At 41.3% G+C, this 15,916-nt stretch overlaps 1 protein-coding gene across 4 annotated transcripts in view; it reads left to right on the top strand.

The window, feature by feature from the left end:
- Positions 1-15,735, top strand: part of MMEL1 (membrane metalloendopeptidase like 1) — a 48,295-nt gene extending 32,560 nt beyond the window's left edge. For 2 of the 4 annotated variants that reach the window (XM_087755093.1, XM_009460870.2), the window contains 12 exons: positions 480-573; positions 806-934; positions 1,218-1,316; positions 1,968-2,051; positions 2,304-2,407; positions 5,386-5,444; positions 7,557-7,676; positions 8,678-8,811; positions 9,378-9,443; positions 11,738-11,833; positions 12,763-12,839; positions 13,264-15,735. In XM_087755093.1, the coding sequence (XP_087611219.1) occupies positions 480-573; positions 806-934; positions 1,218-1,316; positions 1,968-2,051; positions 2,304-2,407; positions 5,386-5,444; positions 7,557-7,676; positions 8,678-8,811; positions 9,378-9,443; positions 11,738-11,833; positions 12,763-12,839; positions 13,264-13,363 (1,162 nt within the window). In that variant the 3' untranslated portion in view covers positions 13,364-15,735. Of the gene's footprint in view, positions 1-479; positions 574-805; positions 935-1,217; positions 1,317-1,967; positions 2,052-2,303; positions 2,408-5,385; positions 5,445-7,556; positions 7,677-8,677; positions 8,812-9,377; positions 9,444-9,598; positions 9,713-11,737; positions 11,834-12,762; positions 12,840-13,263 lie in introns of those variants that run through there. The other 2 variants (XM_087755094.1, XM_087755095.1) reach the window with 2 other exon arrangements.
- The last annotated feature ends 181 nt before the right edge of the window (positions 15,736-15,916 follow it).

Here is a 15,916-nt window from a genome sequence, read left to right as displayed (position 1 = left end):
AAGACAAAAGTTATGGAAGTATTGTGGAAATGGAAATTATTGGGCCCACTTGCTAGTTCTGCCAGAGCTTCTCTGAGAAAAGTGACACCACTTCACTGTAAAATATGAGTCATGTTTTCTAAGGTCCTAGGGTCCCAAAGTACTGTGGTACTAGGTGTCTCACCTGCTCACACGCTTAGAAAAGGTTAAATAGGAAAAAAAAAATATGTCACAGGCTTAGCTCTTGTTACGCTCTAGAAGGGAAGAAAAATAATAAATGAATCCCTGAACAGACTTGGTAGCATAGTCCTCGGTCTGGATGCCTCTACAGTTAGCATCTACAGGTGACTGTTTGTACTTAACAGGCTGGCTATGAAACTGATGACTGGCAGCAACCAGTTGCTTTCTTACCTCCCCTCAAAATTAAGTTCCCCCTCTGACTGTCTGCACTAGTGTTGCTTTTTACAGGGGATTAAACTCAGCTTTGCTTTCCCCCACAGCACCATCCAGAACTACCTCATTTGGCGACTGGTAATTGATCGAGTCAGCAGCTTGAGTCGGCGTTTCAAGGATGCTCGGGCCAGCTACAGGAAGGTATTTCCTCTCTTCTTAAAGAGACTAGCACATAGTGCTGGAAGAGAGTCCTGCAGTCACCAGAAAGTCCTTGTCAATACAATGACATTATTATGTCATGTAATCCCCAAACAAATCTAAGAACAGCAATCGCAACAAGAGAAACTTTTGTCTTAGGTTAACCTCCTCTTTAGGCAATGATTTACAAAGAGATGTGTAGGCAGAATTAATCCTGTGGTGGTTTGCATCGCAGGCACTTTATGGGACAACACTGGAAGAAGCCCGCTGGAGGGAGTGCGTGAGTTATGTCAACAACAACATGGAGAATGCAGTGGGAGCAATGTACGTCAGGGAGACTTTTGCTGGTGAGAGCAAGAGGATGGTATGTAGTTTACCCTTCATACTATTGTACATCCACAGTGTCTGCAGTGCCTGTTCCCCTCCATCTGATCTCCCAGCCTATTTTATCTGTTAAAGATATCAGTCAGCCAAGAGTCAGAAGGCATAAGAACTCATTTATGATGCTCTTTTAAATGCTGATTACCATGTTTTAAAGCATAGAATTTGGGGACATCATCTTTCAGTCGGAAGCTTTTCACCTCTACTTAGCTGTGCCTGAGAAAAATAGCATTTAAAGGATTAATTTCTTACTGCCTCTCTTTTAGGTCCGAGATTTAATAGATAAGATTCGTGAAGTGTTCATTGAGACTTTAGATGAGTTACAGTGGATGGATGAGGCATCTAAAGAGAAGGCTCGTGAGAAGGTCAGAGATAGAGAACTTCAATATTCTGTCATGAATATGAAATCTTTGGAATTTTGTAGCATCACTATTCCCAGTTCCTTTACAAATGAGAGGAAAAGACTTTTGATATTCACTATCCTGTTATCTGTTATTCTATTACACTGTCCATTTCTTTTTAATCCTTTGTTAGCTCAGATACATTTTTTATTTCCTTTAATGAGTCCTGAGGAGAGAAGATGGCACCCAATGCATCAACTAGAATGACAACTGAATACAATGCAGTCCCCTGAAGAAAACTTTTCATTGACTTTAGGACCACCAGCACTGTTCCAATAGCAAGGAAGAAAAAAAAAAATACTAGATGAGGGTTAAGCCCAGTCCCTGTTGGATTGTGCTGTAGGGTCTGCAAGTCTACCATAGTGGCTGGACACCAGATGAGGGGAAGACTAAGTTCCATATTAAAAAAAACAACCAAAACAAAACACACCTCATCGTCTCACTAGGCAATAGGGTGTGTTTGAACAAGGTCTTTAAATATTTGCATTCAGTTTCTCACAAACAGGTGGATAATAGCAATAAAGAATTTGAACTATTGTATGTATTGAAACTTTAAAAAAACCAAACAAAAACCACCCCACAATTAAGATGAAACATTAAACTCTCTTCTTTTAGGCAATGGCAATTAAAGAACAAATTGGCTATCCAGATTACATTTTGGAAGATCAGAATGAAAAACTAGATCAGGAATATGCCAATGTAAGTATGCAGTGCATACCTCAGTAAGTACCAGAGTATAAAAGCCTACACTTATTTTCTTGCCACTTGTCCAAGTGACTGGACAGCATACAAACTTGACTGCATTGAACGTATTATAAATAAATGTATGCAAAGAGCTAACTATTAAGTGATACCTTGCAATCAAAACATTTTTAGAAGATACATCCAGTGGCATGAGGAACTCCTCTTTCCACACAGCTTACTAATATACTTGGATATCTGTTTCTTTAGTTAAACTTCAGTGAATACAATTACTTTGAAAACATTCTGGAAAACCTGAGAGCTGGAGCCCAAAAGAGCCTGAAAAAACTTCGAGAGAGAGTTGACCAAGACATGTAAGTTACCAGGCTGCATGCTACAGACAATCTAAATTCTGAAATAAGGGTTATTGTGTTTAAGTCATATGCTGTGGACAGGCGAGAACACTGATGTCTGAGATCTGCCAAGTTACTTCCTGGAATTAAACAAGTATTCATTGACTCCTGTGGTAGGAATTAATCCAGTTTTTTGGAATCTCTCTAATCCTTCATCAAGCTGCTTCACATTCAGATATTACGTTGAAGCTACTTAACACTAAAGCAGTGACAGATCTTTCTGACAACTCAGCAAGGAGGAAGCAAGATAAGCAATATCATGGAACTTCTAAAAATTGATAATCAGGGGAAAAAAAGCTTAAGATATTCTGGCAGAATTCTGCTGGAAATGTGCCCAGTCTTGGGGAAGTTGAGCACCAGATCTAATTTATGTCCATTTCCAGCAGATTACTTCACACTGCGCCTAGTAAAGTACAAACGTGTTTTTCAGGAAGTGCCTGCCATAGGTGCAGGCTTGGCTGCTTCATGATCCCTTCTTTGACTCCTTGAATGCATCTTGAGTAAGTCTCAGGCCTTAGCCTGCATTGCCCTCGCTGTTACCTTGCAGTTCTCTATTCTTAGGCAAATCCTCAGCTAGTGCTAGGCTTAAAACAACCAAAAAGTAGCATGTTCATAAATTGTTACTGACAGCTCCGAGGTGAGCAGTTGGCATCACTAACCAGTAAGGAGCATTGCTACACAACATCACCAGGATGACCCCTCTAGTCCTTCAAGTGCAGTGGAGCTCCTGCCAAGTCCATGACATGGATACATCCCAGAAGCCCTGGCTTTCATGTTCAGCAACAAATGCCTTGGAATATGACCCGATTTCCAGAGCTATGAGCTAGCCAATCCGAACTTTTAGTAGTCCAGTTAACTGTGTTGCAGGTGTCTAGCTCAGGAAGCTGCCTGGCAAAACTGTTGCTGAATACATTAGTGACAGGTGCACTGTAATGGAAGGCAGAAGTAAGGATGCTAATACCAACCTGATGTAAGGCTTCCAGGCTGTGCAATGCTGGAAGAGAATGTCTTGAGACAAAGGAAAGTAGATTCCAATAAGAATTTCAAACACCTCTTCACAAAATGTAAAATAACAGTTATTAATAAGCAAGCAAACAAAAGCCCTCCAAAGGGAAGCATTAGTCAAATTAATTGTTGCAAAGCCTATTCATTTTTTCTATCCCTCTTCCTATGAAGTGGTTTTAACTCAAACTGCGAGCACACAATGCAGACACTCAGAAACCTCCAGTGAATTACTGATGAATAATTCACCAAGGGAGATTTCTGATCAGTCAGCTAAATACCAGAGCATTTTTTTCCCTGTTTCCTCCTTTCTTGAGGAATCGATCATGGTGCTCTTCATAGCAAGAATTCTTGTACACCACTGGTGTTCTTAATCCACAAACTGTGTTATAGATCACTGCTGCCTTTTACGGTCTGCCTACAGAGACAGATGGTAGCCCTCTAGCCAAAATTCCCAATACCTCTGCTCATCTTAGGTATGGTTTAAAGCACGTTTGTGGGAACCTTTTCATGGTTTCATGAGTTATGCCTTCTTTGCCTGGTAGTTTGACAATATATGAAATACAAATAATTTGCGCTTTTTCCATGTAACAAACAACATCTTTCTAGTGATGTCTCTCCAGTAGCTTGAAGGGTTTCCCCAAGGAGACAAACCCACTTATCGCTCCAGATCATTGTTTAATTAAACTGAAGGAGAGTATATAATTAATATTGCTGATATTATTAGCTAATCATTGCAGTTAAGAAAATTAGCCATTGTTCATGATCATAGCCTTCTTGGGGGGAATGGGGTGGGGGGGGTTAGTTATTACAAGCTACCTGGCCAGCTACAAATATTTCATGTCAGACATGCCAAGGAGAAGCTTATGGACCAAGAATGCATTTTCACAACAGACTGGCCTTCAGAACAAAACTGTTTTGAAAAATTCTCAAGTACTCCCCCAAATTCAGGAACAGATCCGTGCTCCCTCTCTATGCATGTGTTACATCCAGGTTAGCGGCAATATCAGCACAACCCATTTCTACCACTTATTCCTGTTCCCAGGCTGGGATGAGCAGTCCTCTCTATTCTGTTAGTCCAGAACAACCAGCTTTTCAAAAACTGAAAGATTAAACATGTGCTGTATTTCTTAAGCAGAAAATTGGATTCCATTCCAAAGCAGCCCACAAGCAGTTATGTCAAAGTAACAGCAGATACAGCAACTAGCGCATCACGAGATACTATAAGGACGAGAGGTGCGGGAAGAAGAATATCTTAGGCTGATGCTGCTGAATACTTATCATAAGCTCATAGCTTCAGACTGATATTGCATGGTTCATGAGAGCAAGGTGACTAGAAGTGTATGTCAGAGGTGGAAGAGAAAGAAATACAAAGAATAAAGAGTTATCAAGCTATTGGAAAGTTTCCAGAAGTAGCCTACTTCAAAATTACTTCTCAAAGTTAATACTCATTATCTATGAAATACTGGACTCCAAATGCAGACATTTATGTGTCTGACTGTGATTATTCAGTTTTAATTTTTCAAAGTTTGGTCTTAACTTGCAATTTGAGTAACTGCCTTCTGCTGCTCAAAATGTCCTCTAAATGCTTATTTTTTTTTGAATGCAAACTATTCATTTCTTCTCAAACTTAGATAGCGTTAAGATGAGCTGGTAAATGGTTACCACATTCCACCCCAGTGTGGCTGTTGCACATTCAAGAGCAAAAGCATTTCTCAGTTTAACTTGTCATTGTTTTGGATGAAAGGTGCCCATAAATGAGACACCAGTTATTTCCTGGTATTAGTATTTCTTTACAGCTGTGTTCAGCAGCACCCTTCTTCCTTACTTCAGTCCTTTCCTTATACATAGCCTGTGTTTTTTTAACCTTAACAGCTCAATGAAAAAGAATGTCTAAAAAAAAATCATGACTAACTGTGTGCAACATTTATTTTTAGATGGATAATTGGAGCTGCAGTGGTCAATGCATTCTATTCCCCCAATCGGAACCAGATAGGTAGGTTTACAACAGTTTTAAACAGCTGCATGGAACTAATTAATCATTTTTTGCACCACAAGGGTGCAAGTCTGCTATCCAGAGGCAAACCGACCTGTGCCCTTATGGAAATTCTGGGCAAGGTAGACAGGCTGCTCTTTTCAAGCAGTGGCTTTGTTGATGAATATTCAGCTCCCCCCTCCCCGCCCCACCCTTGGCAGGCGTAGTTTATATACTGTAATTGGAACGGCCTTATGTTTGAAAGCCTGAGACAGTAACTGCTACTATATGAGTGCCAGCTTCAGAGACCAGAGAATGCTCACAGTGTGTTCTGGGCTGTTTGTACTCATGTTTCCACATTCCTCATAGCAAACTGGAGAGCTGCCTATATGGTTATCTGTACAGATGGTACTGAAATTGTATTGATAAGAGGCATACCAGACTAAAGAAACCTGCCTCTGCTTACAGAATGTCAGCTCTGCAACGTTTTGCAGAGTTGCTAGGCTGACCTTTCTTGTTCTTAGCAGAGAAGAAGATCTTCCGACTTAAGGCATAGCAAACCTGTCTGGCTCCCCATGCTCCCTGAGCTCTGAGCTGGCGCAGGTGGCCAGAAGTTCAGGTTGAGCCTGCAGGTGCTGTAGAGCCCTTGCTGAATTCTGAGCACCCCAAACAGCAGAAGAACCAAATAAATTCTACTAAGTAGTGCTTATTCAAATTCCCAGACTGCCAAGAAGATCTACTATACAAGCACTGCCAAATACTGTCAGAGGAAAAAATCTGTGCCTTTTTTAGGCCAGACAGCAACTGTATCCTGCTCACAGGGCAAAGGCCAGAAATGGAAAACAACCCACCCACCCAGCCATCACAAGGGAAAACTTAATTGCTAAAAGCAGAAACATCCAAAGTGCTCATAATTTAGCCCTCTAGCCTCATCAGAGAGAGCTGTTTTCTACTGTGTAGCTTCCACTTACCTCCATAGTGTAGGTACAGTAAAAGCTGTGACCAGTCCTTCAGCCGTAGCAGGGTACCCCTTTAGCTTGCCAGCACATACCATCCAAGAGCTCTACTCATAGGCAAGCTCAGGCTCCCTATTTATCCCCTGTGGTTTTATGCTGATTCTAATCAGCTGTGAGCCAGCTTTCCAGGCAGGGAACTCAGGTCTTAAAGAAGACTGGTTCCTCTACAACTTGGCCCTTAGAAGTAATATGGAAGTAACTGGTTTAAGCAACTTGAAGATGACTATGCAAGCCAAAAATCCAAGCATAACTACCCACAATAGTGTAATGTCAGTTAAATCCTGTTTCTTCCTGTCTCTAGTTTGAGGAAAATCATTTTCCATACTACTTTTTGTTTCCTGCTTCTGTCTTATATCTCTCTCCCCAAAATTGTATGGATAAAACCTTCTATATAGTCAAAAAGGTTTTTGTCTCTACATGAAACATTTGCTATGTAATTTCAGTAACTCCTTAGAAAGTATCTTATGAGGATTAATTGCTTGGAGTCTTAATTCCCCCAGAAGTATATATGCATGTCATCTTATGTACGTGGGATAAAGACCAAATCCCATTGATTCTATATAAGGCTTTTGCCAGTAGACTGGAGAAGGACAGACCTCCTACTGCCCCCGAGACTGGCATCCAAGTGCACTTGGTGCTCTGTAGGAATTACTGCTGTGCGTGTTTTACACACTGAGTATTGTTGGTAATCAGCATATGATTGCTAACCTTTCTTTAACAAAAACAAAGCAATAAAACATCCATTAGTTCCCCTATAAAATGGCTCTAAAACACAAACTGTACTTATCTCCAAAAGACAGTTACTAAACATTTTGTTCTTGACTTACTGCAGCACACATTATAGACCAAATTAGGCTAAAGTTGAAATGTAAATGATGCTTGGTTCTCAAACAAGGAGATATTGTAGTTGCAGATGTGCTAAATTAAACCTTTATTAAGTTGTCATTTTCCGTTTATCAAGAGAAACAATTTCACATGAGGAGGCATGATGTTGTTTCTAATCACTTTATATTTTATGTTCCTTCCTGATCCTTAAACCAAGCAAACAATCTGTCTGCAAAGTATGCAAAAATAAAGCTACCTTACAGTATCTCCCTCTCTCTTCCCTTCTTTGCAGTTTTTCCTGCCGGGATTCTACAGCCCCCCTTCTTCAGCAAACACCAACCACAAGCCCTGAACTTCGGAGGGATCGGGATGGTTATTGGGCATGAAATTACTCATGGGTTTGATGACAATGGTGAGAAGATAACTGAGAAAATATTACTCTTCCAGTTGCTCTCATTGCACTGTAAGAAAGGACAGCTACACGCTGCAGTGACTGAAGCAGCCGTGCACACCATCACGCACCCGCCCAGTCACTGTCTGGGAGCACCACGGGCGCACTGTGAATGTTCTGGTGAACGCTTTGCAGTGAGCGTTCCTGAACTAAGCAGGTCACACGAGAAGAAAGCAGATGTTAAAAATAAATTGAGGTAATGACAATTCTCAGGAAAAGCTGTTACTTTTACAGCATCGTCAGATTGGAAATACAATGCAAGCAGGTACACTGGCTCCTAAAGTAAAATGAAATCCATGAACTACGTTCTTGGGATAGAAGAGCTGTCAGTAGTGTCTTGAAATCACAGGAGCATGCTTTTTATTTGCTATGGATCTAGATTTCCGAGGCTGTATTGTGTGCTTATGTGTAATCTGCACAAACTTAATTAACATAACACCAACACACTGAAGAAAACCCATGTATAAGAAATAAAAAGCATGCTCGAGCCAGAGAGCTGAGAACACAAACACCAGAACTGCAATTTCAGCTTTTTCCTGCTGTGGCAAAGTCATTAATTCTCCATGAACCTCAGTTTTGTCACATGGACACACAGCATAAGCACTTAAGACACCTCAGAGGTGGGGATAAGTTTTGTTACATGATCTCTGTATAATCCAGTTTGAAATAAAACTAGGCCTTAGTGCTATAACTAAATTCAGGGCTGCTGACTGAACAGGAAATCACGGAATAATAGGGAATAGAGATGAAATGACTGCAATTGACCTTGTTCATTCCCTTGTGCCAAAGGAGAATCAACTGTGCCAAAAACATTTCTGATAAATCTCTGTAGCACAGACCATCTCAATCAAAGGAGGAAGAGGGGAGGAAATGCAGCTCTAACATTAAAAAGAAACGGGAAGAACGGTTGCTCTAACATACTCTCACTCAAAACTTTCCTTTTTTCTTGGATTTTCATACAGGCAGGAATTTTGATAAAGATGGAAATATGCTTGACTGGTGGAGCAATTTCTCAGCTATGCATTTCAAGGAGCAGTCTCATTGCATGGTTTATCAGTATGGGAACTACACATGGGAGCTGGCTGGAGGACAAAATGTAAGTAAAAACAACCATTTCCACACCACTGGCTTTTTATACGGAAAAATAATGAATGTAAATGGAGAGTCTCTACAGACGATAAGCATAAAACCCCATATGCTACAGGATAATTGTTCTGGAAGTAAGATACAAGGGTTGTTTCTTGGCAATTAGGGATACTAGTGTAGCCTAGAAAACCAGCAATATCTGTGTGCACTTGGGTTGATGGTGAACTGGGCCCACGTTTGCTTTTGCTGCCAGACCCCGTGAGGTGTTTTTTGCAAGGGAGAGGGAAATCTGGTGTTTGCTACTGTATTTTGCCGGTCCTGCTAGCATCTGTTCTGCCCAGCAGCCCATAGTCTGTTCATGTTATATTCGTATATATTCTCTCTATTCTAATCTACAGCTTTTACTCTATTAATTTTTTATTTTCATTCTCTCCTTTCTTTGCCCCAGCACAAAGTCACTGCTTCCTTCTGTTCCAGACATGACTGTCTGTGATGCATGACTGTGCTTCAGCTGGAGGTTCTTAGGGTTGCTGATGTTACTGACTATAGAGTAAATGAATGATTATTCTTTTACAGGTCAGTGGAATAAGCACATTAGGAGAAAATATTGCAGATAATGGAGGAGTCCGACAGGCTTATAAGGTAACTTCCAAATATAGTGCGAGTTAACTTTACCCCTGGGATGCAGTAATGGGGTTAACCTATTCTGTCATTAAAAAATTGACAATTAACATGTTATTACCGTATTCAAAAACTTAAAGCCGCAATTATATATCTAGAAGCTTATGTCCCCATAGATCCAATCACAGTGTAGGATTGCTGGCATTCTTGCACCCAGGAGAAGACCACCTAATTCTCCTAGCTATACTTCGATGTACTGCAATGCTTGATGCTGCACACTTCTGTCTCAGGTAAACAAGGGCAATGTTCATAAACAGGCACGGTATTAGCAAGGAAAAAGGTAAAACACCCTCCATTTTCTAAAGCCCTTAATTCTGAAAATGGCAGCTGCAACTTCAAACAGCTTGTCACACAGCAAAGAGCACTGATTTCTTTGCAACACAGTTTGGTGATATTATGAAGCAGAACAAGTGTTTTTTCCAAGTTTATTTCTCTCACACTTTTCATCTTTGATCTCGAAAGCGGTACGTCAGGTAGGACATGAAAAGAATAGATGGAAATACCGTCTCTTTCCCAAGGATACAGATCATATCTACCAAAATACCTGTCTCTAAAAGCCTAGCTCCTTTTGTTGCTTTCTTTATGTGTTTTATAAGCTTTAGGAAAATAACACAAAGAAGTCCCTTCTACCTTGCTGCTAGTTATTTTTCATGCAGCTAGAAAGCAGAATAAAAATGCAAGGATTGATAATCTCAGACCTGCCTGCCTCTTTCCAAGGTAAAAGGTTGCTTCAACCAGTCAGTTATTTTCAAGAGAAGAGAAATGCAACTGGTATTTCAGAGCACTGCCTCCATGCTGTGGCTGAAAAATGATGTTGTTCAGCATGGTTTTATCTGTTACAAACACTCTTGCGTGTTGCCTTACTTCTCCTGCTCTAGCAGGGGAAGTCACTTCCAGAGTCAGGGAAGTCCAGTACCTTTAATCCTCCAGGTTTACACACCGTTGTTATGAATAGGAACACAGTATTTATCAGCACAAAGGCTCTTCCCATATGGAGCTCAGGTGTGCGCATGGAATGTTCCTTTCCACGCATAATCCTAACAGATGCCATGATAAAACTTTCCATCTCTGGCATTTTGAATATGGCAACAGTTAAGGGTGTTTACAGAAGAACATTCTGAATTTGCAGAAATCTAAACTGACGATTCTGACTCCGAGAGATACCATTAAAATTAATTACTTCATTAAAGTGAATATGTACTTCATTCTAAAAGCTATTATGAATGTGGAAGAGTAGTGTGGTATGACATAAACTGCCTGCACACAGAACCCTTTCATGTTCGGTGGTGCTGAATGTATTTTTACCCTCAGCTCTACCTTTTGTGTTTTGCGTGCTTTGGGACTATCTCGGCAACGAAGAGGATAAGGTAACGGAACGTTTGGAATTAACCATCATGAGGACACATTAACTTGTCTCCATTATGTCAATATACCTAAAAAAAGAAAATTGGCCAATTAATGTGTAACAATAACAGGTAATGGATTTAACATTGAGCAAGGTTATTATCTGCTATTTTATGAGCAGTTACCTGAAGAGATAAAAATCATCACCATAGAACTGTGGAGAAGACTTAACGCTTTGTTTACAGATACCAATTCCTATAGAAAGAGTCATGTGAAACCTGATGATTTTACTTCAAACTTCAGTCACGGGCGTTCAGTCTCCACAGCATTGTTGATTTAATACGCATCCCCAGCTATACTTAAATATGATATTAGCAGTCCCACTTTGTCATCCTTGCTCGCTGAGCCCCCATAGCAAAGTAATGGTCCGTCGGAGTCGCGGCATACCTTTCGCTGAAACGGTGTGCCCCATCTTGCTGAAGAAATTCAGAACAGATCTCCAAGTGACTCGGTAAAGAACACGCAAAGCTTCTTGCAGTGAAGGTCAGCTGGCCAGCAATAACTGCTACTCTAAAACTCCGCTTCCATATAAGAGTTTGCTATTTTTTTCCTGTTTTGTAACAGTTTTCAGTTCAGAGATTACTGTACCTAAGGAGCCGAATGCAAATTATCTTTGCGTTTCATTTTTTTACTAGAAAAGTCAACAGAGTACTTACGTTGACAGCTTTTTCATAAAATTGGCAGTACTATTTGTATTAGATAAAAACTACAAAAATACAGAAGGGGAGACATGTTGGGTTCATACACACTGTGACTAAAATCTCTCACCCCAAAATAACATTGAAAATACCCATCATTCCTGAATAGGCCATCCTGCTGCTTCTCTGCATTGAATCTGTGATCGTTTCTAGGCCTACTTAAAATGGCTGGAACGGGAGGGGAAGGAGCCAAAGTTGCCTGGACTGAATCTGTCCCACAAACAGCTTTTCTTCCTCAACTTTGCCCAGGTAAGAACACTGGGATGCAGCCACTACACGCTGCACGAAAGCATACATTAGGTGATCCTAAAGGTTAGAGAGAAAATCAGTCCCAAGCTCTGCTTGGGACAGTGATTCACCATTGACCGTGCTCATCAAAAGGTCCTCAGGACAGACGTGGAAACGGCGGCTTAGTGATGAGAGGAAGGAGTTTTCAGGAACTTTTCTGAGGGCAGTACTGAAACCTGCTGGGGTGAGGATCCAGAGAACCAGGGCATCTGCCACCCAAAGGCGTGGCAGACAACTTACAGGGGACAACAACTTTCAAGAGCTTGCCACTTCATGGATCATTTCATGTTCCACTAACATTTATGAGAAAACTCCTCTTGCTTTCAATACAACAGGGTTTCAGCCATTTTTTAACATGTGCTGGGGAAAACTGAATGCCTGAGCAATACCAAGCCAGCAGCCCTGAACCAGGAATACATGGTCAGATCACAGAGTTTGCTACAGATTCCACTTATTTCCCTCTATACCACTTTATTACAATGCAGAAACAATAAGTCTGCTGAGTTGAATTTCACCCTTCAGCCTGGATGAGAAACTCCCGAATGTTTACACTCTCAGAGTAACAAATATTTAACAGCAGGTCAAATATTTGACAGTAGGCCAACGCACTTAGTGTTGTGCCTCAGACTCGGACTTCGGCTCATCTGTTTGAGGAACCATGTGTGAAATCAAGAGCTAATATATCTATCCCAAAGCATCAGATCTTGATCCAAGAACTTGATGAAACAAAAACTAATTAGTAAATAATTGTATCTGTTCTGCCTCCTCTGTAAAACTATATTGTAACAAATTGGGATGGCTCTTAGGAACAGCTTTGAAAACAGTGAGAAGGTCCCCAAACTGAATTCCCTTTAATACCGACCCACTAATGATTAATCCTCCTTGTCTAGGTTTGGTGTGGCTCCTACAGACCAGAGTACGCTAGCCAGTCAATAAAGACAGATGTTCACAGCCCTCTGAAATACAGGTGGGTTTTACGAACTGATTTACTAATCAATAACTTACTTGGTTCAACCCACTGCAGCAATACAGCACAAAAGGAGAGAGTGGATCATTGCTAGCAGTTATATTCTAACAGAAAAGATAAGTCTAGACTGCCTTTCAGCATTTTCCCCATAGCTTGTAGGACGCGGCTGAAGAGTACGTTCCTTTACTCGGCCGGGTAAATTTGCCAATCTACAGAGAACGGAGCAGAACGCAGTTACTATGTGCTCTGTTCTAGCATTTCACCAGTCATATTAGCTATAGTTTTCTTGCATAAAGGATCCCATAGTCTGAGACTAATTGAGTTATGAGACCCTAAATCACTTTAGGGACGTGGCTTTCCGTTTTCCAGAGCAACAATCTCCACGCACTGTATCGATGTAAATAAGTTCCTTCTCTTTGTTTAGGGTGATGGGATCGTTGCAGAACTTTGAAGCGTTCTCAGAGGTGTTCCACTGTAAAAAAGGCACAGCCATGCATCCTGCAGAGAAATGCAGAGTCTGGTAACCAAAAAGAACACTGGCGAGAAGGACGCATGCTCTGGTGACACGACAGTTCTTGCCAGTGACGTGCCTGATGTTCTCCCATTCAGCCACAGCCAAGGCGAACGGTGCAGCTACTGCAGTGAGAACCAAGGAAAGCACAGCGCTCCAGCTCCTGCCGCCCCGCCGGGACGTACGCAGGTATCTCGGTGACTGGTGGGCTCTGCTGAAAGCCACGGTGTGCTCCAGAACAGGAATGACTGTTCCCCATGACGTCCTGACTGTTATGAAGATGCCGCATCAGGGTTACAAAGACTGATTCTTAAATAAAAAACAAAACCAACAAACAACTATATATCTATTTTTCAGAAAGGAACAATAATTTTAATATGTCTTACAGCTACGCCTTCTGAGACTCAGCAAACCTGTTTGAGACGTTTCACTGAACTGTTTTCCAGTATTCTGATTCCGTTTCTGGTGCATTCTTCCCAAATTCAGGTTAGAGCTAGTGTAACCTCTCCTGCTGTCTGTGTACTTGCACTTTGGTTACTGCTTTGTTGTAAAAGATTGCGATTTGTCTTGCTGCGTTACCAAGCGAGCTGTATGTCACGATGCCCGTCGGCTGTGAACGTCATGCGAAGCTGCGCTCTCCTACCGCACTTGAGTTCCTCTGCTCCAAAGACCAACTGTAACATGACCTTAAAGGGAGGTATCACTAGGCAGAAAGATCACATTTTTAGGAGGTATCGCTAGGCAGAAAGATCACATTTTTAGGAGTACAAATTCTGTTGTTATGGTTAAAATTACAGGGTCCCTCCCTTCAGAGGTATATTTAAAATGATGCTTATTCTTGTAGAAGGTGTATAAAATACTTTTTGCCGAATAGCGAACATGTATCCATGGAAACAATTAAGCTGTTTTTAATCCTGTGCCTTTTCATTTCGCCATAGCATTACTTTTTAATAAAAAAACCAAACAAACACGGTAGCCAATTCAGCAAGCATTTTACTCTCGAGAGTTTTGGGTGGCTTTCCTCAGTAAGCATTCTAATATAATAACATTTTAAACTGCCAACACTTAATAGTGAATTTTAACTACTCTTTCAGCAGATGCTTTTCTTTCTGGCACAGAAATCCCTGGAAAGCAAGGCAGCGACTACTGGCGCGTAGCTTACGAAGTGCCCGATCCCACTATTCATTTGCTTCACGGCTGTCGTTAGCGCACCACTAGCAGAAGGGCTGAGTATCTGAACATCAGGGAAGGCAATGAAAATCCCCCATCGGAAGCAGCTGGGCCATAAGAGATGACCCACGGAGTTCCTCTGGCCATTTGACAGTAGGAGCTGGCTAAATCCCTGAACGCAACCCTCCTGACTTTTGCATGGATTTCACCTGCTAAAGTGGAATCGGTCTACAGATAAATTGCCGCTTTTAATGTCGCTGAGAATATATAGTTCAATGACATTTTATTTCTGTCTTAAAAGTCATCTCGGAAGATAACTTTCTCAGAGAATCAGTGCTACCTCAGGGATTAACCGCTCTTCTATGCCCTTCCAAGTCTGAGTTATGTACAGAAGGGAGAATAAGTAGTCAGAGGGTTTGGTTGCAAGTTTGTTTATTTAATCTCTCTTCAAAAGACTAAGAACAGACTGTTCGGCACCCGCCAGCAGAGTTGCCTACTGCAAACAAATATTATACAAAGCATAGAATTTGGCTTTCAATGCAGTTTATAGTAATAGAAAAAGTGTTTCACGTCTAATTTTTTTCTCGGCTGCGCCTCAGGTGACGGTGTATACAGACCTCTTCAAGGGAACGCGGCCTGAATTCCATTTTGGTTCTCTTTCTTTATTTCAGCTGCCTCCGTTACCCGAGGAGAACTGCACTTCACCACATTAATTCTAGCAAAGCTCCTGATTCAAGGCAGATGAAGTGGGAGGAAAGAATATTTTTTTCAGATGGGAATTGTTGGATTCACATATAAAAGTGCCTGAAAACCTTAGGATTGACCCACACTAAAAATACACAACAAAAAAATGGTGACTAGGAGAGTGCACTAACAAGTTCTGAGAGCCCTTCAAAAAAAAAAAACCCAAACCTTACAATATTCTACACGAGGATTAAGCTCCCCTTTCAGTGACTTAAAAGCTGTTAACGGAAACCTGGAGGTACAGAACCTGGCACGTACGTGTCCTGCTCACGCCTCCATACAGTCTGAAGGGCTTCAGGTGCCAAAACTTTTGGTCCTACTGAGAGAACTAATGAGACGTTTAATTCCCGACAGAGCGCCGGAGGAGGCGCTGCGGGTGCCTGGAACTTCACCTCAGAGCTGGGTTAGTCTAGAACACAAAAGCCCCAAATTCGCAGCAGTATTTCACATTTAATGCTCGTCCATTTTGGTAAGTTCCAGTTCCCTCCGATACTGAACACCAAAACCTTTTGAAGTCAGACTTAATACTGTTACTAAAACACAACAGAAGCGATTTCATATAATATCATAGTAAATCATCCATGCGCCTTAAAGATTAACCAAGAGGACACAAGTTAAAGCTAGTTAGGAGATAACACAGACTCTGTAAAAC

Source organism: Nipponia nippon, unplaced genomic scaffold, assembly GCF_047370975.1.
Source record: "Nipponia nippon isolate SJK-2023a ecotype South Korea unplaced genomic scaffold, ASM4737097v1 scaffold_19, whole genome shotgun sequence".
Classification (NCBI taxonomy): Eukaryota; Metazoa; Chordata; class Aves; order Pelecaniformes; family Threskiornithidae; genus Nipponia; species Nipponia nippon.
Note: the sequence above shows the minus strand (reverse complement) of the source record. Positions and strands in the feature narration are given on the sequence as shown.